At 38.9% G+C, this 27976-nt stretch overlaps 1 protein-coding gene across 13 annotated transcripts in view; it reads right to left on the bottom strand.

Annotated features, from left to right (window-relative positions):
* Nucleotides 1-27976, bottom strand: part of PARD3B (par-3 family cell polarity regulator beta) — a 921213-nt gene that overhangs the window by 418306 nt on the left and 474931 nt on the right. For all 13 annotated transcript variants that reach the window (XM_023622589.2, XM_005601746.4, XM_070242147.1 and 10 more), the window contains 4 exons: nucleotides 16903-16991; nucleotides 8558-8644; nucleotides 2860-2985; nucleotides 377-735 (listed from right to left, as the gene is read on the bottom strand). In XM_023622589.2, coding sequence (XP_023478357.2) covers nucleotides 377-735; nucleotides 2860-2985; nucleotides 8558-8644; nucleotides 16903-16991 — 661 coding nt within the window. The remainder of the gene's footprint in view (nucleotides 1-376; nucleotides 736-2859; nucleotides 2986-8557; nucleotides 8645-16902; nucleotides 16992-27976) is intronic.

The following is a 27976-nucleotide window of genomic DNA, read 5'->3' as shown; positions in this document are numbered from 1 at the left end:
TTTTGGACTTTTGGCCTAAAGGATGCTTCAAAAATCACAAATCTTGCTCAAAACAGGGACAGCTTAATTTTAGCACCTGTTTAGTATTAAGTTGTGATACAATACTGCTCTGTTTCTCGCAATTTTGCAATGATTCTTTACCACTCCCCAACATGTCTTGACTATTTTGTTTTCAATAATCTACACTCTCCAGAAGAAAAGAATAAGGAAGTACAACAATTTCAAGAAATTTAAGTTACATAAGTATACACTTAAATCTATTCTTTGGTACAGTTAAATGAAAGAAGAATTAACAAAATTAGCCTTAATGCATTTCCCTTAACCAATTTTACATGTTACAATAATAGAATGCTATTAAGCATAATTTAATAATTACCTTTCTTTAGGTCAATCTTAATTTTCTTTGCATTTTTCTTGCTGCCAAACCCCAGGAGAGGGGAGAGTGAGGGCGAGGATGCATTTCTACCGCCTCTAGGTACTCGAGGGCTCCTGCTTTGTGGAATGGAAGTTGAGGCATCTTCTCCAGGACTGCCTGCTCCTGTGAGATGAACTGTCTTTATTCCTGATCTTCCATGGACAGGAGGCGGCATCTTCGTTCTCAAAACGCCATCATTGTTACCAAAAATGTTGAGAGGTCCAATGACAGATTTTTCATACTGTTCCCGGTTTGGAGGTGGAAGCACATGGAGGAGCACACTGGGAGATTTCATTGCCTGGCGGAAGACATCCTGAGCCCTTGGAGGAGAGGCAGGAAATGTGTAAGGATACTGTGTTCTAGCACACAGTCGAACTCGGCCCACCTCGTGGCAACGGGAGCAGTGGAGCAGTGCAAGCACGGGAGGTGGCATCACCATTACCGCCAACACGACTTTGCTGACTAAGGGCTAGGTGACACTTATGACTTGCCCACTAGGTGCCCCCACACTGGGCTACACAGGCATTGTTAACATGCATACTTCTCTCACTGAATCTTCTTAACAACCTTCTTAATTCATCTTCTCATTTAATCTTAGCTAAGTATAATTAGCTCTCATTTTGCAAAATGAGGAAATTGAGGCTCCGAGATTAAGTAACTCATCTAATGACCCACAGTTTTTAAGTATTTCTAAAGCGGAACATCTATCCAGAAGTGATTACTGAAGTAAACAGAAAAGGAGGCTTTAATTTTAGGTGAAAAAAATCATTTTGTAGTATTGATCAGATTATCAATTGGTCTCCTTTTAGGGCCGCATTCTAAAGCACAGGTCTTCTCTAACACGAGTCGTGTTCTAGAAGTCCAAGATTTCCTCTCCAAGACATCTCGCAGATGCGCTGGTGGAGCTGAATGTCACAGTGGATGGTCGATCCAATATGCACCCTCCCTTTTATTCTATTATACACCTCTATTTGTTGCTTTTTGTCTTAGCCCTTTGTGTTTTTCCTCAAATTTCCTACGACTTTTCCTCTCCTTCCTTATGCCTTCTTACGCCTTACAACTAGGTAAATAACTACCCTTCCCCGCCTTTCTTGCCAATGAGCTGTAAGTGAAGGGGGATTAGAGGAAAGTGGGCTCATCTGGGAGGCAGAAACTTTTTTGTTATCTTGTTTCTCTTTCCTATTTCTTGAAACTCAGAAGTGACGCAAGGAACTCCAGCAGCCATCTTGTGACCATGACACAACTTAAAGACAGTAGCCACGTGGTAAGGCTGGCAAAGCAGAAAGATGGAAGATGCCTGATTCACTGACAACAGTGGAACCGCCATCCCAACCTGGAATGCCACCTCCACACTTATTCGTCTTCAGAAAAAATATACCTTACTGAAGTGTGTGATACCCTACATTGTTAGCGGAGGAGGGAGAAGATTTCACGTAGACAGCCCAGCTCCTCTGGTCAGTTCCTGGACCAGAGGTCAGTTTGTACTCCACACTAACTCCATGCTGAACTTTTATGAGCCTCAATTTCCACCCCTATACAATAGGCATAAACTGTCTGCCTTTCCTATCTATCAAGCCCTTGTAAAAAGCACAGGGGTATATAAAAATAACATCATTATTAATAATAATTATAATATTGTCTATTATTCATTATTTTCAAAAATAGACTCTTAAGGCTTCATTGCTTTCCACACTTAAGCAGCCAGTGCCCACTGCCCTCCCACAACCTACAACTCCCACCCAGAACCACTCCCGCCCCCAATATTGACAACTAATGGCCACAGAGAAGATATATTACGAGTGGTTTTCGTCAGAAACAGGAGGGGTTGGTGAATATTACTAAGGAGAATTCATATTTATTCCCTTGTTCCAGAATCCCACTGCAATGCCAACATACATTTGAAAAAACGTATGCAGCCTGCCACATACTCTAATTCTTAGGTACAAGAACCTATTCCCATAACATTTTCACATGCAGAGAAATGATTTCTTGAGGGAGAGCATTTTAACTCTTTCCATTTGTTTCTATTATTTGGTGAGTCCTCACAGGCATCTCTCAGAGATATTTAGTTTAAGGAAGACTGTGACACCAAGTAAGTTAATTAATAAGCTGAACTAACAGTCTGTGAAAAGAGTCATTAAATTCCAATCTAAGTGACCCATAGCCCAAGAAAAACAAACCCATCTCTCAATGCCCCAGAAAAACAGCCAGGCAGGAGGGCTCGCTGCCTTCTGCAGGCCACCGTTCTGGAGGCTGTCGGGGCCACGTGCGGGCCACCCTTGAGCGTGCTAACGCAGAGCATGATTTGAAAATGGGCATTCTGGGGTCAATCAAAGGGAACTGACCAGAAATGCTACCTACGGTTTTGATCATAATGAGCTTAGTAATGATCATAAGCATTCTAGGGATCAACAAAGTAAATAAACAAATGGAAAAATGCTTACTGAGCAAAGGTTTTGTCTACGAGGTCCACATTGTTGATTTTTACAATACATTCATTTTCGTGAAACAGGCCCTCCCGCTTGGACCTGCTGTTTTCTTCAATGCCACGGATGAAGAGTCCTAGAATCCTAAATGCAAAATTTAGGTTGAAACAGAATTACCGAATAATAATATGCTAATTATTTCTCCACTTGCAACTATTCAGAAATAAGTCTTGATTTCTATTTATGAAAGAAATTATGCTTTATATTCAGGCAAACGTGTGTTATTTAAATCCTTAGCAAAAAATCCCCCCAAAAACATAAAACACAACTCACTAAAAGAGAAAAGGCCCTTCAAGACAAATCTACATAAACACCCAGCAGAGTGCATTAATCTACGATCCCATTTCTCACGCTTGCAGTACACTGAGGAGAGGCCAGTAGCTCAGTGGGGTGCAGGACATGAAGAACTCGTGGTTCAGAGAAGGGCCAACTGTAATGAGCAAGTCTGAGTCAGCGCCAAGGGGGCAACTGGAAGTTTAGTAATGGGAGAGGGTTAGGTATCCACTGCAATTTTTTGCAGTCTTACTATCTGTTTCAATAACTTGCAGTTCAAGAAGTAAACATTTAAGCAGAGATTATATTCCTCAGTTTAGAAAGAAGTTCAGTCCCATTTGCTGGAGCCACTGAATCAAGTACAGGTTATTTTCTATGTGCTCAGAATGGAGGAGAATGAGACAAGGCCATAGGACCAGGACAATTGGTCAGTACAGGCTCCAAGCATAGTAGAAATTTAAAAACTGGAGATGTCAATAAGCCTAGAGTCTTCATAGAAGGATTTGGGGAGAAACTGGGATGTCAACTAGATCAGAAGAATGAGTAGGATTTGGCGAGGAGGAGAGAACATTCACGGAGGCTGGCTGGGCCCCGTGCCTTTGTGTGAGCGTGCCTGTGAGGAGCAGGGCAGGGAGCCGACGCCCAGTGGGAGGCCTGTGCCACATGGCAGGGCCCTGAACACCACATGATGGACTTAATCTGATGAGGCTGGAGTTGTACACCCACCACCCGCTGCTTCTGAGCAAGACAGTGACATGAGGAAGGCAGGGCTCTGGGAAGAGTTGTCTAAAATTTCAACCAGGAAGGGTCTGGATTCGGAGAAGACACCCAGAGGCTCCTGGTGCTTTGTGGCTGTGGCTTACAGTCTGGGAGGAAGGGGGATTGGAAAAACAGGAGAAGAGAAAGAAAACTACATCAGTAGAAATAAAGAAGAAATTTTATATACGTGTGTGTGTGTGTGTGTGTGTGTGCAACTCTGTTACCTATTGGTAGCATCTAAACTAAAAACTAAAAGAAACAAAATTTGTGTATATTTTGGCTATTTCTCACTTGAGGGATTTCTCTTCTTCTGGTGGCATGTCTGGGTCCTCGCTGTGTCCCAGAGTGAGAAAGACAGATACGTCCTCTAAGAGGAATCTGCTGGGCTGGGTGCAGAAACTGCTATCTTCCCTTCCCTTGTCCTCTTGTTTTTCTACTTTTTCACTCTTTTGTGTGGGGGCCTCATGTGCTATTACATAGTCCCTTTGCATTAAACCTCAAATCTTAATAAAATATGAGCATATTTTATGTGTGACTAATAGGGTGAGCCATGGAAAAAGGGCAGCCTCTAGTGAAAGTGGAGGAGAAACCCATCTTCCTGTTTGCAGTTGCTCCAAAGTGAGGCCTCTGCCTCCATGGCCTCAGTCTTGTGAAATGAGCTCATGGCATGTCCAGACAGCAAGAGGAGAGGCCTGGCGGTGGTGCTCAGATCTCTCCTTCAACAATGCTGAATGAGTACAGGACGCTAAGGTAGGTGAGAGAAGAGCAAGTTGTCCCGCCACCTACTGCCGGGAAGGCTCAGGGTCACAGGCACAGTGTGTGGTGAGGGGCCACGCTTCATTTCCTAGTTCTAGTAGGTTCATAGATTAATCATATTCTGTGTGAAAGAGAAAAGGGGCCACAGCTACTATTTGATAAAGGATCTGAGATTCAAATTAATATTTTTAAGATACTAATCCTACCTTAATCTCGTAACATGATATTAAAAATTAAACTATTTGACATGCAAAAAAAAAAAAAAGAACAAAATAGTGTTTCTTTCCTAAATTAAAAAATCCCCTAATAGTTCACGTTTTGGATTTTTGTTATGGTGTATTCACAACTGCACGATCCATTAGGAGGCTCACATGTGGTTATAAACAAGTTTATGTAAGCAGTATTTTTTTAACAAGCATTCAAGTCTTCCTTTAATTTAATTCAGTACATCATCAGTCATGTAATGTTACTCCCTAGGATTTAATTTCACATTTTGGGAGATGAATTAATTCTTTCAGGCCACTGGGTTGCAATTTAGCTGGCATATTACAGCTGGAGTATGCTATGTGAACCTCACCGATCTAAATAACCTGATTTTCCGTGAAAAATTTATTGACAGCATAAGCCCAACTGTAAAACCTATGTGTCAGAGGTAATTCTGGTTCAGTGTAAAACTGACTGATCTTATTAGTTTGGTTCCTGGCAACACACCACTCCTGCCTTCTCTATTCCATGGAAGGGGTTGAATTCCCTCCAGTGTGGTTTCATCCAGACCAGTATCGAAGACTCAGAAGAGAGTCTCTCATTATCCTCACGGCCCCAAACGGGTGGGCTGTGGTGGCTTTCTCATTTGGGACCACAATTCTCAGGATTTAAAGATTAATGTTGTCGAGGCTGAGACGAACCAGTTCCTTCACATTAATGAGCACTGATAAAGGATGCCGAAAGTCACAGCCCCACAGAATAAGAGGGTAACAATTGCTTCTTGCTCTTCTAATAATCACTTCAGCACCAACCCGCCCTCTCCTTGCCCCCTTCCACTTCTCTCACTGTGTCACACGCCTCAGCCATTCTACTAGCTTAGCATTTTTGTCTAAACATCTCCTCTCCTCACGTTATGTGTTACTCTTCACCCATCCCTTCCTTCTTCTCTTTCATATTTAGTTGTCTTTACTATGAAACGGAGCTATGTTATATTATCTTTACTTACTGAAAAACAATTAGATTTCATGCTTTTAATTCTTAAAACAAAACCACATTACTTTTTAAAAAATAAATGAATTAAGTTGCTTTTTACTTGCAGCAACTCAGTGTTTTGGATATTTGCTTTGTTTCTACCAGCAAGCTAGTGGCCCTCCACACAGGAGGCCTTCGGCACCTGTGCTGCGGTCTCTAAGGAATCCACTGGGGCCGTCTCTCTACAGCGGCCACTACATGGTACTCAGGGTGTGCTAACTTAGATTAGGTTTCTGATTCCACAACAGGTGTGGCAGTATTTATCTAAAAGAAAAAAAATAAAAAAGAAATTGGAGGCAAAGCCAATTACAGTAGTCTTAGTAAATAATTAAATGTAAATTCCAATTTAAAATAATGACACAAACCAATAAATTGAAGGAAATTAAGAACTAAGTATACTGCTATGACCTCAACTCACCCCCTCCCCCTGCCCACAGTGAAGCCATATGGCACTATGAATTCAGACTCTTGTCTGACACGCTCTACACCCAGTTGCATCTAGACACATGGGTTGAGTTAAGTGTGCTATTTCAGCCTGTACTCATTACTTCTTAACTTTTATTGGCTCATGTCTCCACTTCCATATTATTTTTAATGCTTTTAATTAAATTTCCTTTCTATAATACAAGTGGAGAGCAAAAACATATTATACAACTATTTCGCCAAGTTACTGAATTGTTGACCATGAACTTATAGAAGTTCATTTCTGAACCAGGCTTTTCTGTTTTAGCCAAAATAATAACAATACCAATAATGTACACATTCATATGCTGTGTGTTTTACAGGGAGCTTTCACATTTTTAATGTCATTTAATCCCCACAACCTTCATGTGAAGTAGAAATTCACAAGAGGCAGGTTTAGGGGACCTGCCCAAGGTTATAAAAGAGAACACAGACATGCAAATCCCACCCTTCTGCATCCAAGGCCAGCACTCTCTCTACCGTCCTACAAGGCGTGTGCTCGAAATCAGGCACAGGAAGGAAAGGGAGGGAACCAATCAATTCTCGTGTGTTTCCTTCATTTGAAGTCAGAGAAGGTGATTTCTGGTCTACGGGGTCAACCTGTTTTCCGAACTACTGAAAATGAAGGATGGTGACTGTCACATTGTATATTTCTTCATGTTTTGGAAAGTGGGATGATCTTGTGTTTCTATTCCAGCTCCATTAAGCTAAAGGGCCTAGTAATTTAACAGCTCTGGTATTTCACAGAGCTCGATCAGTACACTTCTGCCAAAAGCCATTAGAATTTCTCATGACAACTGGGTAAATACTCTCCCTGTCTATCAAAAACAACCTCAGCTTGTCCTGTGCCATAACCCATAACATTTATAAACACGCTTATTAGCACACACAGGAAATGAGACAATAAGAGCCACCAGCTTTTCAGTTCATTTCTTTTTAGGGAACATTCATTCCAGCAAAAGCTTGGCATCAGATGTTATTTGCGAAAAAAGGTGATGACTTTGCAATTATAGGTAGCAGATGGCTACCTGCTGAAAATGATGCCAACCAAAATATCATGACTAAATCTGCTCTTCTCGCTATATGGCAGACTGAACTGAACAAATATTTGGAACCAGTAAATTAATACTATATAACCTTTGGGAAAATCCTTGTTCTAGAAAGAGCAATGGAGTGCAGGCAAGTCAGGAGATCTGGATTGTGTGTGACCTTGAGAAAATAAGCTGACTTTTCTGGTCTTTGATCTCCGAAGCTAAAATAAAGTGTTCTGCCTTTTCAATGATGCATTTAAGAAAATAAATTCAGCAAATTAACTAAAATCATGTCATATGAGTGAGAAACTAATTTTCTTGTGTCTGATACCCCTTGTCAATATCAACTAGTGCTACAGGCAGTGATCTCATTGAAAAGTGACATAATATCTAATACTAGTTTTGTAAGGTTGTCATAATAGTTCTGTTGTGGACTCTCAGGCACACACTGTAATTTCCATCAGTAAAACAAGCTTTATGTCCATTTAGGGAGACATGACTTTCACGAATTGCTGACACCATCTAAATTACCATTTACCAGTGTGGATTTAGCAATAGAATGTCTTTAAAATTTCAAAAGGACGTGGTAAATTATTTCTAATTGATTAAATTTTATTTTAGAAAAAAATAAATAGCACGACGGCATTTTGTTACAATAGCTAATATCATCAAAACATATGTTTCCGATACAGCTTCTTAAAATGTTACAATATCTGTTATTCTAAGTTCTATATACATGAGGAATATCAGGAAATATCCGTTTGGAATTACTATATTCACTTATTGAAGTGTATTTTGGAACATTAAAAAATTCAGTTGCAAAATTCATCCACCAATATGTTAAAATCCTTTCCAAGGATTCTGTTTACTATGCATCACTGATAAGAATACTTTAAGAAAGTACTTCATCATTAAGTGCAATTGTAGAAACTGTGATTTTTTTTCTTGTCCATTGCATCCTAGAAATTAATGATTTTATTCTGTCTCTAACATACAAGTGGCCAACAGAAGTATATCTTGAGGTTTCTATCTGTGTAACAGAGATACACACTTAATCCTCTTGTGAAAAATGTTTGGGAAAATGAGCTCAAGCAAGTCTTTCATTAGCATGAACTTCTGATATAAGGAAAACATCTTACCTTCCACTCAGAGATGAAAAGAAGGGGACTACATGTATTCCCAAGGGGCCTCCTTCCCCAGAAATCTCCACTGTTCTTGTCATATCACTGGGGCAGAAAAAAATAACAGCACAGATGAGTCTCTGCTAAAAAAACAGATGAGGCACATTAAAGAAAACCCAAAAAACTAAACCTTAGGATTATGTCAACTACTGTCAACTCGACAGCAGAGATGAAATCAAAGGAGTACATGATTTGCGGGTATGTTCAGACGATCCAGGAAATAAAATGTTTAAAAGACCATCTGATTTCTTATTTTTTCCCCTAGAAGAAGAATAAATGGAAATGACTACCTACAAAAATAACTTCCTACTTAACTTAATCTGCATAAATCAACATATTTAAAAAGATGCACACAAAAATGACATTTCTCCCCATTGAGACACACTTGAAAATTACTGCACAGATGATAAAATACACAGAATTAAGCACATCTATTCTTAAATGTAAAGTAGGCTTTTTTTCCCCAAAACAGAGAGAAAGTGAAATAAAATGTGTATTTATTAGAAAAAGCACAGAATTACATTTTACAACAACTGTGAAGCCTCATTTGGTAATACATATGGGCATGTTCAAAGCGTTACAAATCAAAACTTAACTTGCTTCTCAATAAGGCATCAGTTGTATTCAATGGAACAATTCCAAATTTTCACCTCCTGTTATTTTTAGAGGTGGAAAAAGGAGTTGCAAAGCCTGGAGAAAATGTATTACAGAAAGAAATGGAAAGCCTGACCCACCTAACCTACTCCAGATTAAGAAAAGGATGAGCTAGAAACATTCATGGATAGTGCGTGTGACTGAATATACAAGGCAGTGGGAGCTTTTGAGTAATAAAGGGTGGAACTAACAAGTTTTTATAAAGATGAAAAATAATAACCGTGAACAATTATTGGCTCCTTTAACCCCAGAGAGAGAAAACAGAATTGCCAGAGGAAAAATGATAAAGTTGAAGCAAACATCCCCATTATGGAAATCGTAAGCAGGTCTCTATTTTTTCCTATGTACATGAAAATGACCTGAAACTAGATGTCAAATTAAGAGCTACAGCTGCTACAAATTCTTTTCTGCTCCAGACTGAAAATGGCGAAATTTTGGCGCTTTGCTGGAAAGTTGAGAACAGCATTAAGAAAGCAAAATGCCTGATGAATCACTCTGCATGAAGCGTACTCTAAATTATCAGCAATCTAAAACAAATACATTAAATATATCCTCATTCAGTGGATTAGGCTTATTTTTTTTTAATTTATTTTTTTTTAAGATTTTATTTTTTTTCCTTTTTCTCCCCAAAGCCCCCTGGTGCATAGTTGTATATTCTTCGTTGTGGGTCTTTCTAGTTGTGGCATGTGGGACGCTGCCTCAGCATGGCTTGACGAGCAGTGCCACGTCCACGCCCAGGATTCGAACCAACGAAACACTGGGCCGCCTGCAGCAGAGCGCACGAACTTAACCACTTGGCCACGGGGCCAGTCCCAGATTAGGCTTATTTGTAATGTGTTTTCATTGCAAATGTATTATTAAGAACTGCAAAAAAGAACACAGTTTCCAACATTTGTGGAATATGATGGAATTTCAAATCTAATAATAAACTTCAAATGAGTTTTGCTCAGATATTGCTGATATATTTAAAACTTGTTCAGTCAAGCAAGTTATATGAGAGACCTGGAACAAAAGATAGAAACAAAACAAATCTTAGAGTGATAATAACGTGGGATAAAATAGATTCTCCTCCATACTGCCTGTCTGAGAATATAGGCAGATGAATATATGCATATGAATTACTATATACAGGTACACATTCTAAGTCCTGAATATAAAATGTTCAGTGGGCAGAGAAAGTTGTATTGCCTTTAATGAGCCACGGAGGAATTATTTGCGTATAATAACAGATTTATGGTGCATTTTCAGGTATTTGAGGAAGACTAAACCCAACACATTCACTTTCTAGGGTGACCGTACTCTTTTAAAGATTTCTAAAAACGGAGACTAAAATCTTGTTTAACCATTAAAACTTTATCATCTCTACTTTATAATGTATTTTTATAGTTTTGTACTTAGAGCAGAACACAAATCTTTCCTAATAAATGTATAAAGTATCCACATGCTGATAGAAAGCACTTGTACATATTACATAGAGGCTTTTGGAATTTAAGTGTTTAGTCTAGTATAGACTTCAGCATTTCGCTGAAAAATTTTTATGATGGCTTTATGGATTCTCAATTTTTTCTATTTTGCAAATATTTCTTTACCCCATTCAAGGCCCCTCCCATAAAACATAATAAATTGTACGTATCATATTCCTACCTACTAGTTAGTAATTATCGATGCCGTATTTTTACAATCACTCAATAAAGTAAACCTCATAATTTGTTAAAGTAATCAAAATTGTTTCAAAATACTAAAATTTTTTTGGGAGATGTAGTTTTAAGGTTCATTTCTACTTTAAAAGATTCCCTTTTTCGATATTTCAGAATAAACTTTTATGCTATCTTATATGAACGTCACAATTCTTTGGCTAGAAGGATATCTGAAAAATGTTAAATTACTATCTCAAAAATATTATTATCCTAGAAAAAAGCACAAAAGACTTTCGATTTTGTTGATTATAATATGCAGGCACTTACAGAGAATTACGTCTACTTAACGCAGACAAGCATTACAAGCTTTACACGTACTATGTTCATCACGCTGTTTATAAAAAGTTGTCCATTATTTGTTTCAAGATGCAAAGAAAAGCATTTGAAAAAGAAAGCCTCATAGACTAGTCCATGTATTTTTATTTTATTTTTTAATTTTAATTTTATTATTATTATTTATTTATTTTAAAAGGGGAAAAAAACCCCTGAGTGTTATAGACACTTGATGGAGTTCTGCAGAAATCTCTGTATATTCACCCTTCATGGAAGAGAAACACAGCAGGTAGGACTGGATACAATTATTTGAATGCATAGCTGATAAAGTGAGAGACTACCAGGATGTGGAAATCCACTATGAAGGCTCTGTGTTTAGGCAAACTGCAGAGTGGAGTCCCAGGGCCAGTGAGCAGGCTTGCACACACTTATTTATGTGTTGGAGGTGGACTGAGAATAGAAAACGTAGAGAATGCACTGGAAAGGACATTCTAGCAGTGGAAAGAAAAAGGGACTGGCAGCTACTCGTAAAAAAGAGAAAAAATGAACTGTGAGGTAAAGGGAAAATACTTCAGCGACACAAAGAAAAGTCAGAAGATTTTGCCAAAGTCAAACTAGCTAACTTTCTACAACTTTTTAAGACACAATGAAACAAAAGCAGATAGTCGCAAACCATTAGGGCCAATAGTAACAAGCAAGTTAAATGTTCTGAGATCCAACTGACAAAACTGATTCCAATAATCCCTCCACCCAGCCGCCACTGATCGAAGAGCTTAGGACAAAACTCTGGGCGAAGGGACGGAATCAGCGGTTCACAGTGAGCCTGTCGTGACGGCTACTCTGCAAGAACTAGACGGAAAGTGCTTTGTTTGGTTCCAAGCAGAAGAAAGACGTGAGGCTTGAGGGAGAGAATACAGTGGAGCTGCAGAGGGCCGCAGACCTAATTTCTTCACCCGAGGCAAACGGACAGCACTTTCCACAGACGCTTAGTCAGCTCAGCCCTAGGCCTCTCCTCTAGGGTGAGCGAGGGACAGGACGCAGGGCAGGGAGGGGCAGATAATTTGTTTCAGAAGGAAATCATGGTTAATTTATGAAATTAGAGAGAGAAAGTGTATCCCAGTGGTGGCTTTGAGTCAGCTGTCTGAGTAAATCATTTAAACTAAGACCAAAATTGTGAGGAAATTAAGATAAATTCCTAATAGAGTTGTTGGTTTTAAAGAAAAAGACACAGAACATAACATATATAAATCATACAACAGTATCTGGCATATACCAAGAGTCCAATAACTATCAGTTATTAGTGTGATTACGCAAACTCTCTGAGGAAACATGTAAGGTTCTGGACTAAAAGGGAATAATGTATCTCAAACTTTGCAATTTTTCTCAACTGATTTCCTCAGTGAGACTTTTTAAAAAATCCTTCAATCCTGTAGGATTGAGGAACAAATTTTCCTCAGGATTAGACTGCTGACATAGAGAAGACAATGGATTGTAATAAACGGTGGAAGAGATTGGTTGCTGTGCCCGGGGGCTGATGTGCAGGTCTGCCATACACAACAGTGTGAGAGACGGACTATCGAGAGGCCTCCAAGAGGAGTCTCTTGATGACAATGACATCTCCTTGATGGTGAAATGTCTTGTTGAAGAGAACATACTGTGTAAAAATCACAAAGAATTTGTCGTCATGGTGGTGGGGTTCACTTAATGCACCTGAATTCAACATATATTAATTGAGGAGTTCCAGTGGGGAAGTTCTGCAAGGAACAAAGGCCAGTGCTTGAAGAGTTCAGGTCAGGTGAAGACCAGTGATAAAAAATAATACAAAGCAATAGAATGATGGTAGTAACAGTAATATGTTCTCAATGAACATAAGCTATGACTTGAGAGGCAGAGTGCTAATTGCCGTCTGGGCATTATAACATGTCTTCACATCAAATGCATAAACAGATCACTTCCGTTTTACAGAGAAGTAAAGTGATGCTTAGAGAGGTTAAATCTTATACCAATGGCATCATGTTGGACTCCAGTTGGATTCACTGCCTTCCAGAGCAGCAGTTTCAACCACTTTGACATGTGAGCTTCAAAGCAGAGGCTCTTTCTGATGAGGTGCAGAGGAAGAGGCTACAGGCTCAGGAAAGGAAGCTGGGATCAGGGAAATCTTCCTGAAGGAAGTGGCACTTTAGGTGGACCTGAGAGGATCTTCAATAAAAAGAGTAGGTGAGGCAGCAGAGAGGGCAAGCTCAGGAGGAGAAACGGTCTGCACTGAGACAGCGCACGGCGGTGGTTTGTGGGCGCGCAGACTGGCTGTGATGTTAAAGGGAGAGTGAGGGGGAGGGAGGCAGGGACGGAAAGAGGGGAGACATGGAGGAGATAAGGTTGAACCATTAGCTTGAGATCAAATCTAAGGCTGATATGACAAATTCCACGCTGAAAAAATCATGCTTAATTTTGTAAACAATGGAGTCACTAAGGTTTTGGAACTCAGGAGCACTGTGACAAATGCTGTGGTCTGGAAATATTCAGCTGGCAGTGATACGTAGGATAGATTAGGAAAGGGAAAGACAAGGCAGGGAGTGGGACTTGAGACAGGAATTAGTAAATTACTTCAATAATAGATCTGAGAGGCAGTAACGCATCAACGCAGGGAAAGGTTCAACATATTTTGAGAAGGACTCTGCCAAGAATTTGCCAAATGAATGGATATCAGAGGCAGAGGAGAAGATAGGAGAACACCTGATGGCAGTTTTAAGGCTGAAAAAAGAGGTAAGTCTGGAGGAGGCTGATTTGGGCAAGTGTCAAGGAATAAGGTGAGATCAGGAATGAGCTGGAAATGAGAGATAAGGTAAAGGTCTTTTGCACGTATTGCATGCTACTTAAAAAGAAGCTTAAAGGGTAACTTCATTTAAAAAAAAAAAAAACACACCCAATAGAAACCTCTTGCTTCAATCTCTTCTTAAGATCAAAGTAAATTGAGCAATACACCGTAAGAGAGGCATATTATAAAACTATTTGGAGACCTCCCTCTAAATGTTACTTTTCTTTTAATAAAAATGTTTGTGTTAATGATGGGTGAGCAGTTAATAGTTATGCTTATGACTTACAGAGCCATGTGTTTTATCCTCTCAGTCACTCACTCAGCAAACACACCTCCATTAAGTTCCAAGACCTGTACTATGTGTCAAGATCCCTTGGAGGATTCAGAGTCTCGTTTGGGAGAATGACAAATAGTTACAATAAACTGTAGTTTGTGAGAAGACGATAATTGCAATTGCAATTAATGTTTACCCAGCCTTTCTTTTAGCATTGTGCAAAGTGCAATTGCCTGTAATATATCTCATTTAATCTTCACAATCACCTATGTGACCATGATACCCATTTTCCATGAAAAAGCATTTGAAAGAGGTTAAATAAGTAGTGCAAGATTACATAGGGAGTGTTCAAACTCAGGATTTAACTAAATCCAAAAATTTTGGAACTAAGGAATGGTTTCATGAATGCTGTGGTTTAGAAAAGTTTATCCAGTGGTGATATGTGGGATCAATTAGAATAAGGAGAGATCAAGACTCAGGAGGAGAAGCGTTAGAAGGTTATTAAAATATGAGATAACAAAGGCCTGAGGAACCACTGTGGGAATTAAGACATAAGAACAGGTTCAAGACATTTTGAGATGGGCTATGCAAATAATTTACTGAGCTTCTATGCCACCTACACGGAAGTGAATCCAAAGTCCTCTGCTTGAGCCAAGCTCTGTGGGATATCAGACCATCCTTGCCAGGAGAATACTGACCGAGGAACTCGGTTCTAAGTGGCTTCTTAATTTCTCTTCAATCGCTCCCTGTTCATCCCATACCTGCTAGAACCAAGTCCTCTCCTAGAACTGGAATCTCCAAGCTTTCCCCTGCAGGCTTCACGTTCCGTGCTGCTAAGATCCTTCTCGCCCTTCCCCACCCGAGAGTCTGCGAGTGCTGGGAGTCTGCTCTCACTCTACTTTCTGAACTTGGCCTCAAACTGACCTGAGCTGACTTCTCCTACACTGGAAGTTTCCTGGCCCAGGTTATGTAGGATGAAATAAGATACCAGGGGGTGAGGGATGGTGCACACTGTAGTCAAGAGATTTGGAGACAAGGGTGGTGGATGTCGATCAGATCTCTCTAGAAGTTACTTAATTGCTCTGAATTGCAATTCCTTACCTACTAAAGGTGATAAAACCTATGTGAAAAGGCTGTTTTGATAATTAAATTATACATATACACACATATCTTAATTAAAGAAAGTTATTTTTTAAAATTCCTATACGCCATTTCTCTCAATTCCTTATACCAGGAGAAAGCTTAGTTGATTTGCTCATGCAGCCATGAACCAAATAATTGTTCACTCTGTGACAGCTATCCACACAAGATTTAGCCAAATGTTAGCAAACCTCTCAAAGCTAACATTAAAAACGATGAAATTAAAGGCAAACAGAATAAGAATATTATATTCATTATGCCTACCTCAAAAATCAATCTTATCAAGCTTCTAAAAAGACAGTGCTCTGGAGATTTTCTGTACCAAATTTTTAACATTGTGTAGCTCATTAATCAAAGAAACCTAATCTAAATAAAGAGTAACTATGTCATATGGCTATAAATTATAAGCTTGAGGAAAATCCACCCAGTAAAGCAATGAGATAAAGAATGATTGCATATTTTTTTAAAGCTAATTCCATGTACAATGCTTGGTCCCTATTTGTAACTGGAGTGAACGAAAGGAACATGTTGACTAAATGAATGGGGAATGGCCATCGGCCTCAGAAGCATCACTTCCTAGTGCTGAAGCCAACAGTCGACCAAACACAGAATTACTTCCCTTATGCAACTTAGAAAAAAATGGTAATGATGATGATAATAACAGAGATGGTGACGATAACAATAATATTTGTAGCAACAGCAACAAATACTCACAGGGCTTACTCTGACCCAGGCACTGTTCAACATATTCAGTTAATATATGTTTTACATATATTGTCATTTAATCTTCATACTAACCCCCTGAAAAAGGTTTTAATATTATTTCCATTTCATAGACCAGAAACCAATGCAAAGAGAGATGAGTGAGTTGCCTAAGCTCATAGAACTAGTAAGCAGCGGGACTGGGATATGAACCCAGGCAGTTGTCAGGGCAGAACAGGAAATTAGGGCACAGCAAAGGAAGTCCTGGTGAGCATGAGAGCAGCTGACTTCACATAATCAGTCACTTACATTAAAAACACGAAAAATCCTGGCTGATAGGCTGGATGCGTTTTACATACATCAAGTAAAATATTGCAAGATTATGAAAACACAACGCAAAGCAATATTCAAAGAGCTAACGTCAAAGTAAAATGCTCAACCACAGCGAACTTTGAAATGCTCACTTTCAACTGCTATTCAAAGAGAAGAAAAGAGCAATTAAGAAATCCAGGTTGCAGAAGAGTTTGAAGGATTGAGGTTCATTTGTACATATGTTTGTCAGGAAGTTCTCATATCATATAAAGAAAATGAGAGAAAAGAGTAATTAAGTAATTAATTTTAGAACTGGGACAGGTTTCACTATTCTATTTATCTTGATCTTTCCTATGAAATAAAAACTATAAACTATTAAACAGACAAACATTAAATTAAAATAAATATAATATTCTTATTTGCATAAAGAGAATACCTCAATGCATCCTTAGTTTTCGGCGATGTCAGTAGTTCTGTCTGTACACCATTCATAACTTCTCCATCTTCTAAGTTCTGTGTGGAATCCTGTAGTGAGACAAAGCCGTAAGGATGTGGAGCTGTGCATACAGAATTGAAAATGTGAATAAAATGTCTCAGCATGAGAGAGTAAAGGGTTTTACTCTGGATATATACAGTATGCTCCAATTTCTTTGAAGACTGGAAACAGGTGTTAATCTTTTCAGTGCTTTCAATGTTCTTTTCTCTCCCGTTTGGTTTCTGAAATACTCAGATGGGCCATTTACACAAAGCAGTATGTTAAGAGCTTTGGAATACATCATTTAGCTTCCTGCTACTCAACCATGGGCTTTTGGGAATGAGTGTTTCAAATCAGCAAGGAAAAGGGAAACCAAAGAGAAGGTGCCATTGACAGGTGGTGATGGATGAGCTTTAATGCACTGCACTTGCTTGCACCCCCTGGTGCTAATAAAAATATAAAGAAAAGTTGCCCGGCAAGGTCACTTCTGTCAAGAATGTAACTGGAATATTGCAGGGAAAGAAATCTGGATTTCTCACTTTGTCGTAAGACTTTGATTCTGAGGATGATCTTCAGCACAGGGAAACTAAAAGCAACCATTTAATTTCTAAAATGGTAAACACTTCCACTACAGAGAGGTAAGCGGGTCAGAGAGGCCTTTCCCTCTAGGACCGTGGCAAAGTTGAGTTGGATGTACATAGAGGAGAGAATGAATTCTAGAAAGCAAACCTGATTTAGATTCTCATTTTTGTCAGACATCAGTTCTCTGGTAGGCTTTGGAACTGTACTTTAACAGAGTAATTCTGCAGATACGCCACTCCTCAGAAGCAGTCACAAATAGTGTTAGTCATGGACTCAGATTCCATTGAAACAACAAACCACATTATCAACAATCACACCTGGAAACAGAGCATTCATGGATCTGAATGCACCATTTCAACCAAAAAAAGACAACATATGAATTAAGAAGTTGAACATAAAGGAATTAAGTTAATATCTTGAAGAAAACAAGACATAGAGCCACAACCCAAGCAGTCTGTCACAATGAATTGATTTTTAAAAAATGTGTTTCACTTTAGACTGAGAAGCGACATTTCATGTAGGGGTTGGTGTTTTCTGAAGGACTTGGTCTAAACTAGATTTTTTTTTTTTTTAATTTGCTTTCTCCTCTCCACAGGGATAAAGAAAGAGAAGAAAATGCATAAAGTTAAAGAACACTTTTTAGTTTAAGTCACCAAATCCTTAACGATGAACATCTTTGAAAGCTTTCGAACATTCATATTATCATGAAGGGCTTCATATATGCTTACAGAGAAAAGAGACAGAGTTGGGCACATTACCAAAATACTTAGGTAGACAATTTAACAAAATATTTGAACTTGTGACTATCACACATGTCAGAACATTTGATGACTGCATTTATGTCAAAATCACTAACTTTCTTATCTGTCTGTCTAACCCAAGAGGGAGCTCCATGCAGGTTGAGCATGTGTCTAGCCTTCTATCGAGCACACAACACAGAGTTCATGCAGTGAATGTTAATGGATGAATGAGCCGAATGCTATTATATTAGTTTTCTAATGCCATGTAATAAATGATCTCAATGTTTAATGGATTAAAGAAATAAACTGTCTCTCATAGTTTTGGGGAGTCAGAGATTTAGAAGTGGTGTGGCTGGGCAGCTCTGGGGTGGAATTCCTCACGGGGTACAGTCAAGACATCAGCACAGCAGCAGCTGTAATTATCTAAAGGCTCAACTGGGGCTTTAGCAGTCACCATTTTGTTCTTACAAAGGCTTTATTAAGATATAATTCACAAAACATTAAATTTACCCTTTTGAAAAAGCACAATTCAGTAATTTTTGGCTTACTCACATAGTTTTGCAACCACTGCCAACATCTAATTTTCGAACAATTTCAAAACCCCAAAAAGAAGTCCCATAGTCATTATCTATCACTCTCCATTCTCCCGTGGGCCCCCTCACCCCCCATCCCAGCTCCTGGCAATCATTAATCTGCTTTATGTCTCTAAGGATTTACCTACTCTGAACACTTTATATAAACAGAAGCATAAGATATATGGCTTCTATCACTTAGCGTGATGTCTCAGAGCTCATGCATGTCCTAGCATGAGCTATCAGTATTACACTCTATTTTATGGCTAAATAATACTCCTTTGTACGGATAGACTACATTTTGTTTACCCATTCATTACTTCATGGACATTGGGTTGTTTTCACTTTTGCAGTTATGAATAATGTTGCTATGAACATCAAAATAATGTTCAATTGTGAAATAATGTTGCTACGAATAAGGAGTTCTCGTGTGGACATGAGTTTTCAATTCTCTTGGGTATATGCCTATGGGTAGAACTGTTGGGTCATGCAGTAACTCTATGTTTAACGTTTTGTGAAACTGCTATACTATTTCCAGAGTGTCTGCCCCATTTCACATCCTATCAGCAATACATGAGGGCTCCAATTTCTCCAATCCTTGCCAACACTTGATATTTTCTTTTTCAAAAAAATTGTAACCATCCTAGTGGGCGTGAGGTGGTTTTTGTTTTGCATATCCCTAGTGACTAATGATTTGCATTTCCCTGAGGATTAATGATGTTGAGCATCTTTTCATGTGATTAATGGAGATTTGTATATCTACTGTGGAGAAATGTCTAATCATTTTCCTTTTTGTTACTAAGTTGTAAATGTTCTTTAAATATTCTGCATACAGATTCTGCATCAGATATATGATTTGTAAATATTTTCTCCTATTCTGTGGGCTTTTTACTTTCTTGATGTGCCCTTTGAAACACAAAGGTTTTTAATTCTAATGAAGTTCAAATAATCTATTTTTTCTTTTGTGACTTGTGTTTTTGGTGTTGTATCTATGAAACATCACCTAATACAAGGTCATAAAGATTTACTCCTATATTGTCTTCTAAGAGTTATATAGCGTTAGCTCTTACATTTAGGCCTATTACCATTTTGAGTTAATTTTTAATTAAGTTAATGGTGTGAGGTAGGGGTCCAACTTCATTCTTTGCATTTGGATATCTAGTTGTGCCAGAATCATTCATTGAAAAGACTATTTTTCCCCCATTGAGTTGTCTTAACACCTTTTTCAAAACTCGGTTGACAAAAAAATGTACCAAGTTTTGAAATCAGGAAGTGAGACTTCTCCAAATTTGTTCCTTTACATGTTTGTTTTGGCTAGTCTGGGTCCCTTGCATTTTCATATGAATTTTAGAATCAGAGCAACAATTTCTGCAAAAAAGCCAGCTGGGTTTTGATAAGGATCACATTGAATTTGTAGATCAATTTGGAGAGTATTACTATCTTAACAATATAAAGTCTTCTAGTCCATAAACAGTTAACAGTGGCAGTTAATTAAAATAAACATTCCTTTTGGCTTTGTAATTATGCATGGATATATACCCTCAGGATGTCAAAGAAAAAATTGGGATATTTGTTATAAAGTTTTAACTGTCTATTTTTGCCTCTTTACTCTCTATTCCAAGTGGATTTTTCCTTTGGATCCCTTGCCAAGAAAATAACATACTTTCTGGTTCAAATCAACATTCTGCAAGGTTAAAAGGACTTTTTTCCTAGTTCTAGTTAGATGGTAAGTAAAGGTTCTGTTTACATCAACAACATACTTAATGCTCAGGATATATTGAAATGTCAATTAGAATTTGAAAGCAATATTGGGCCAATTGCAGTGCGATAATCTGCTCAAGGGTAATTCTGAACTGACTACAGTTTTATAGCAATCACGTCAATAACTGCAGACTTCAGAAAGAACACACACATTCATAGACCTGCATGGCTAAGATGAGAGTTCTCCTATTTTAAAAGTGGCATCAAAAATTCTTTGCCTTGCTACAAGCTATCATAAAGGGCAGTAACTACAGTTTATCGTCTCAACTAATGGCGGTGTCTGTTCACTTGCCAAAATCATTTCTGTATATTGAAGCAAGAGAATTCTTTCATAGTCTCTAGAGATGCGGCAGGCAGGCAGGTGCTCAGGGCATCCTGTGAGGACCAAAGCCGATTCCAAATTGACTTCAGCAACCCTGAAGCAGAGCAGTGCTTCGAGACTGACTGACAAAGGCAGCTTGTTTCTTCACAAGGTCCACAAAAACAATTTTTCCAAAAATTACCAAATAATTGACAAGCAATAATTTAAGAGCACTTAGAGTTTTCCTTCACTAAATTACACGGTGAAATGAAGAGTCACGAAATCACACATATCTAAAAATGAAAACGATATTTTTTCTCATAGCTTATTTAAACAACTGAAAAAAAATCTTTAAAATCATGACTTGTAAATTTGGAAATAAAGGGACAAAAAGAATCTGACTATGAAGAGCTAGAGGTACCAACAACTGGGCCTGGAGAGCCATTGTAGTCCTCCAACGTTAGACTTTGGAAATATTAATTATGTGATTGCAAATCCTTCCACTTGCCTCTAGAAAACGCAACGGTTTGGGAAGCTCTATACTGAATTTTATTAGTAAAATTATTACAATTTATATTTTTATTGTCAACTTCAAACAAATGGAGGGAGGTGACGAGGTGCATGGACTGTAATGGTGTAAAGCTATTTCAAAATGTATCTTGTTTCTCCCTTTAGTGCATGTTATAATCGTCTTCTCTCTAAAAGTTCAGCAGTTGGCCGTGTCCTGCCAACCAGAAAGAGAACTTTGAGAAGCCTGTCCTTTAGCTCTCTGAGCAGGGAACATATCATCTGTGGCTCTCACAACAGACAAGTTTAATTACTACAGTTTTTAAAAAGTGAACATTTTTAGCAACACTTTCAGGATCACGGGAGCATTTCTGACAGCCAGAATGAGTTGGATTTAAACATCACCACACTATTTTTAGCTTTAAAATCAACACTCACATAAATATTCCCAAACCAATTAGCAGCAGCTGGAAAGTAAAGGTGTTTACATTGAGTGAGCGCTGGCACTAACAACGCCAAGCACTCCCCGGCTGGCTGCATGATGGGGCCAGCAGCCACCGGGCGCCCCCGGCCCCAGGGTGATCAAGGTGTTGGCACCAGGCTGTCATTTCATCTTTCACACTTGGTACAAGTCACTGATGTCATACAGGAAGGTGTATTCGTTATGTAGCCTCATTAAGTTATACATCTCCAAATAAACTTAACACTCTGGATAAAACTTTTTGGAAGAAAATGCTACCCAAATTCTCATGATTTTTCCCTAGGCAGCCACAGCTATAAAACAACATTAAAAACAGTTTTACAGCTCAGTTTTTCATCTCTCAGATGAGAACTAAAATAGATGCCCTGTTATCAACAGATGTCTCCCTTTGACTTATAGGTGAAAATATATGGCTTTGGCTTTTTTCCCCCCGAATGCGTTTTTGCCACATTTGAAACCACTTGCCCGCAAAATTTTAACTGCAATTGAGTTATGTTTCAAAAGCTCAGGTGCATTTTAAAACAAGATTTGCATTCTGAAAAGTCAACTGTGAGTTTCTTTTGAAATTGCACATGAATTTTAGAATGAGACTAATAGAAAAATTATACAGAGACAATCTGAACGCCAGGTTACATGCCTGGTGCTCATACATAAACATAATGTAAATTTTAAAATTAAAATCCTGAGCATAATTTCAGAATATTTGTTTTTGCTGTCTATAACTAGAACATCTGTGCTAAAGTAAAAACAAGTTGTATTTGATAAGCACACATATGAAATGAACATGCACTTCGGTGCGCAAGCACTGTTAGTCAAGCTTGACCTAATACACAGTCTTTACTCCTTGGCCATAGGAAAGCTTGCCACAGGAAAGCTCTCAGTTAGCTTCATAGACACTACCCTGAAATGTCTCAGTCCTAGCAATTTAACATGCATGATTTATTTTATATATATATATATATATATAAGTATACGTAAACATTATATAAATAATATATGTTAGGTTGTATATATGCATATCCAGAAATTGGCAAGACAATTAGACTTGAAAAGAAATAAATTACAAGCTTCTTAAGAATAAGTACTGTATTTTATTTATTTTACTTTTAACAGAGGTCCTCACTCTGTAGCATGAATGGCAATCACCTGGAACCTGAGAGTGCTGGGCCACCCCGAGGCTCTGGTGCAGCGGGTCTGGGTGAGGCGGCAAGTTTGCATTTCTAAGAAGCTCCCAAAGCTGCTAGCCAAGGAGCCACACTTGGAAAAGCACTGCCTTATGGTAACTAGGGCAGATCTTCGGAAATCCTGAATAATGTTAGCTAAGCCCTGGAAAGAATGGAGCTGATGAGCTGGTGTAGTCCACTCACTTCACAGCTCCGGACACTGAGACCCAGAACAGAGAGGTGCTCACCCCTTTGCTGACCGAGACAGTGACCAAGCCAGAATCCAGGACTCTTGACTTTCAATTCAGATCCCTTTCTGTGACCATGGTGAATACATGCTGACTTAATGAATGCTCACCTTATTATTCAATTCATGGATCTTTTTTCTTTCAATGACATTAATAAAAAGTCTAATAATGTCTTGGATATACTTTACCTTTCTTTCGAAGATCTCAAAACATTTCACACTAACTAGATGTATATTCATGACAATCCTAAATAATTTCTTGGCATTCCTATTCCAATTTTATACACAGAAATATTCAAGGAGAAAAAGATTAATAATGTCTTGTCCAAGGAGAAACTAAGGGTCAAAGAAAGAACTAAGAGTACTTGGGACCTATATCTCCCGAGATTCAGGTTTGCATGCAAGCATGTTAAATGTATTTACCTTGTTCTGTCTCTTAGCTACCGATTTTAGGAAAATGAGGTGAGGGAAAAATATCACATCAAAAAACAGTAAAAGAAATGATTTACATGAAAAACTATCAAGTGTTTCATTATTCTAGAGACTGAGCTATAATAATTGCATTTATTAAATGAAAAGTTATTTTGGGGGAATACAATTAATTAGATCATAAATAATCTAACTAGTCCCGAAGCCTTGACTTGTTGGGTATGTGTGCACACATCTACACACATACACCGCTAAGCCTCTGAATGTATATGGGGTAAAACTGGACTGAGTTTAAACAGCTCTGGACTCTGTAGAACACACTGAAAGTCCACAGTCTTGAGCTGACTGTCTCATGGAGGTCGCACCACCGTGGACGATGTGCTGTGCAGGTTGCATCCCACGGACTCTCCACACACTCAGAGTTGGCCACACCTCCTCTTCATCTGGTTTGTGCCCAAGAGATGCTGCATGGTCTTAATATATTTCATAAAAATAAATTTTAAGGGAGAAAGACTAAGGCACGGTAGTAAAATTAAGCTCTGGTTGAACACAAAGGAGATACAGCTTCCAATAGAAGTTCTATCATTGCTTTGCCTGGTGACCAGACACCTAATCTCCTGGCCCTCCCTTGTATTATCTGTAAAATGGGTTCAAGAAGATTTCGGTTTCCATTCCAGGCATAAAATGTCCCAGAACTTAGTGAAGGTATAGCAAATAGTAAGGCAGGTGAGCCTGCACTAAAGAAACATAAAAATTCTCCAACAGATAAATTAAGGCGTGATTATTCATTTGAACTAATGTTTCTTTTGAATGCTTCCCTTGAGAAGCAAACTCTCATAGAGATACACAATTTTATACTTTCTCAACATACTTGTTCTAAATAACTTTGAGGAACAAACCCATGGCAGGAGGTAGAGTGTACTTGAACTAAAACTAAAGCCCTCCCTCCATACCTCGTTGTTCTTCTTTTCATTTTTTCTATGATCTTTTCTTGGATATTTCCTTTCCTTCTTATTGCTACTAATTAGCACAGAGTTCATTGCTAAGTATTCTGATTTAGATTTGAGAAGACAAAATATTTTAAATAATTTTTTTAAATGCCTACCATTTACACATTTTACCTGCTGGGGTCTTTTGTTTGTTTGTGTGTGTTTGTTTTGGGTAGAAATTAATAAAGTGGCTTTGATTAAGCCTGATACCAGGTAGTCAAAACACAATTGTGAGCTTATAAAAAGGTGGGGTGGGGGCAGATTCTGCTGTGTTTGTGCGATTGAGCGGACTGGACACACTGACCAAGCCCATGTAGGTATCAAAGATGAAAACCGCTATCACTGTCAAGACCAGCACGTCATCTGCTTTGTTGATCTTGTTACATACCCCCCCCCAACATCAACTGGGGTGCTTCCCCCCAAGCAAATATGTTCAATGAAAGGCTGCTTTAAAACCCTAGGACTGTGGAAGTTCCAAAGCTCCACAGGCAATGCTGGAACCCCTGTTTGAATGTCCACTGTTCCTTACTCATAAAGAATGCAGTTCCAAAAGCACTTACAAGAAAACTGGAAAACACACGCATTTGTTTCAAATACAAGATGGACACAAATATGTTTATAATGACCACTTTGATTTATAATTGGATTATTTCTCCACCCAGTTATACTTAATTTTTCCTAGTTTTCTCTATTATTAAATACTTCAAAATCGCTTGAGCCCAGCGCTTGTCAGGTAGAACAAAATAATGCCATTTATTACTGAAAGTGTGAAGACACTGAACCACACAGCATACTCTCCCACATAGGTCTGCTTCGGATCACACTCCCAACATAAAACATATGATCAAAGGTGTTGTAAACATCTGCTTCTCTTCCATTTAATCTCTCTGCTTAAACCGTATCATCTTCTCAAATATTTATAATACAGGTCTGTCAACTTGGACATTTGATGGCACCAGGGCCTCGTGTGAAACTACAAACCATCAGGTAAAGCTGGGACTAGAAAAGACTAGAGGAATTCGGGATAGTTCAGCAATTAGAAAGAACTTCCAGCTGAACCATTTTCATTTTGCTGGCTGAGATATATTCCAACCAAGTTTGACTCTAGTCAATGTACCACATGCATTTAAGCAAAGCTGTACAAATTCCAGCTCCAGTTAGGAGAGTGTAAAGATAAAAGGACACCTTGTTAAAGGAATGCGTTTCATTTGCACACGCATTTCGCTTACGCTGGCACAGGCACAGGCACACTTCTCTGCTGGGCTTCCCTGTGAGCATCTTCACTACGAAAATGGGCTGCAGAAAATTTGGAATCCACAGACCAAGTCCATAGCTGTTACAGGAAGGAAAGAAAAGGCACAGGGATTTATGTGTACATTTAGTTTAATAAAACGTTTCCAAAAATTCTCAAAATGTAGGAAGTCTACACTGAAAAATCCTTTATAATTATGAGATGGAGAACCAAGTTTACAACCTATCTTTGTTCACAAATAAGGCCTGTTCAAGACTTTTCAGAAGGCTTTCTTATTGCCTCCTGAGAGCCATTTCACTTTCCTCTTTTCCAGCCCCAAATTCCCTCAACCTGCCACGAGCCCTTGCTTCTTTCCCACAACCTCCATGGATCTTTCCACAGAGTCATTTTGTCATTCACTGTGCCATGTTTGCACTCCACTTCATGACACCTTTATTGGAAGCCTCTGGTTATAAAAACTCTTTCACTAGCTTGTGTTACAAGAGCTGCTGAAAATGAGCAGTGTGGGTAAGGACTTTCTCAGACAACCTAAGGTGCCCTGAAGAAGACTTGCCATCCTGTCTGAGGAGAAGGAGGAGCAGCAGGCCAGGCACAGGCACTGCATGGAGAAAGGAAGTGAGGTGACCCAGAGCCCACTGCACCCTGTGGGCTTGAACAGCACGTGGAAAAGCTGGAACTAAGGCCCAGAGGTCCGCTCCACTGAGAACAGCCTTACTCAGGCGTAGCAGTCAGCAAAAAGTTTGCTTTTGTTATTTTTTTAGGTATAGAGACGTACTAGACAGTTGGAAGAGATTCTGCAAAAGTAGCTACAGCCAGACCAGAAGATATTCTGATCATGTGAGGAAACCACTCTGCATTTTTATTCAAATACAAAACCTTGGACCTACAATTGTTTGCAGTGCTTGACGGATGAGAGGGAGCTCTGGCCCACTAAGGTCTCACTGGTTGAGCCATCAACGGCTAAAATATTAGCTCAGTGAGGGCAGTGGTTTTGTTCACAGATGGATCCCAAAGGACTGGAGCAATGTTTGGCATACAGTAGACGCTCAATAAATACCTAGACACCAGCTGTCAAGAACACCATTGGTGCCTGGCAAACATCCATCCATCCTTTGACATCCTCTGACAGAATGGGCACTTTCTCCTTGAGCACTCCGTGGACCCCATCTGTGGCCTCAGGCAACCTCTGTGCCATACAAAAGCTCTACAGAGGCATCCATCTCAGGGCAGGCAATGATTCCTCTTCAGGTCTGTCTCCCTAGCTTGGTTCTGATAACCCTGAAGTGGGGAATGTGTCTTTTCCATCTTTGCATATCTATCACCTAGCACAGACCTGAAATATGATAAATATTCCCCTTAGGAGGGATTTACTGGATAAAGAAATTCTTTCCCTAGAAATACTTTCCCTTAAAGGCTCTTCAGTAACTTTCAATGGAAAAAAAATATCCCAGCATTTATGAACCCTCTACAACATGGAGAGTATTATGCTACACTCTATGGGGGAGATTCAAAGATGAATATAACTCTGTCTTTGCATTCAAAGCTGCAAGCTAGCTGGAACCATTGCCAGAGGCATCTCTGGCAAGGGAATTTAAAATAGCATTGAAAGCTAATCTTTATTTATGGATTGAAATAATTGAAGTAAAAGAGAATGCACCGATTTGTACCTGACTGGTTATGTTTCTTTATGCTTTTATATTTTATTTATTATAATGTAATTTAAAATGACTTCCATTATTTATAAAATGTATCTAAACCAATATTGAAAACCATCAAAGTTTTACAGATCCCAAAGCTCCAGACAGGAGGTTATTGATCAGGAGGGGAACCTTCTACCTGAGGAAGGATGGTGGGCAAGGCCCCATCACTGCAGCAAAGCCATTTTGAAACTTTTGTTCAATATTTCTCTCTTCTTACAGCTACCTCATCTCTTTAGATCCAAACATGGGTCAAGGTGAAATAACTCTTGGGTCAATTGTCTTCTCCCATTGTTATCCCCTCTTTGGTCACC

The sequence above is a fragment of the Equus caballus genome, chromosome 18, assembly GCF_041296265.1.
Source record: "Equus caballus isolate H_3958 breed thoroughbred chromosome 18, TB-T2T, whole genome shotgun sequence".
Lineage (NCBI taxonomy): Eukaryota > Metazoa > Chordata > Mammalia > Perissodactyla > Equidae > Equus > Equus caballus.
This window is presented reverse-complemented; position numbering and strand designations above follow the sequence as displayed.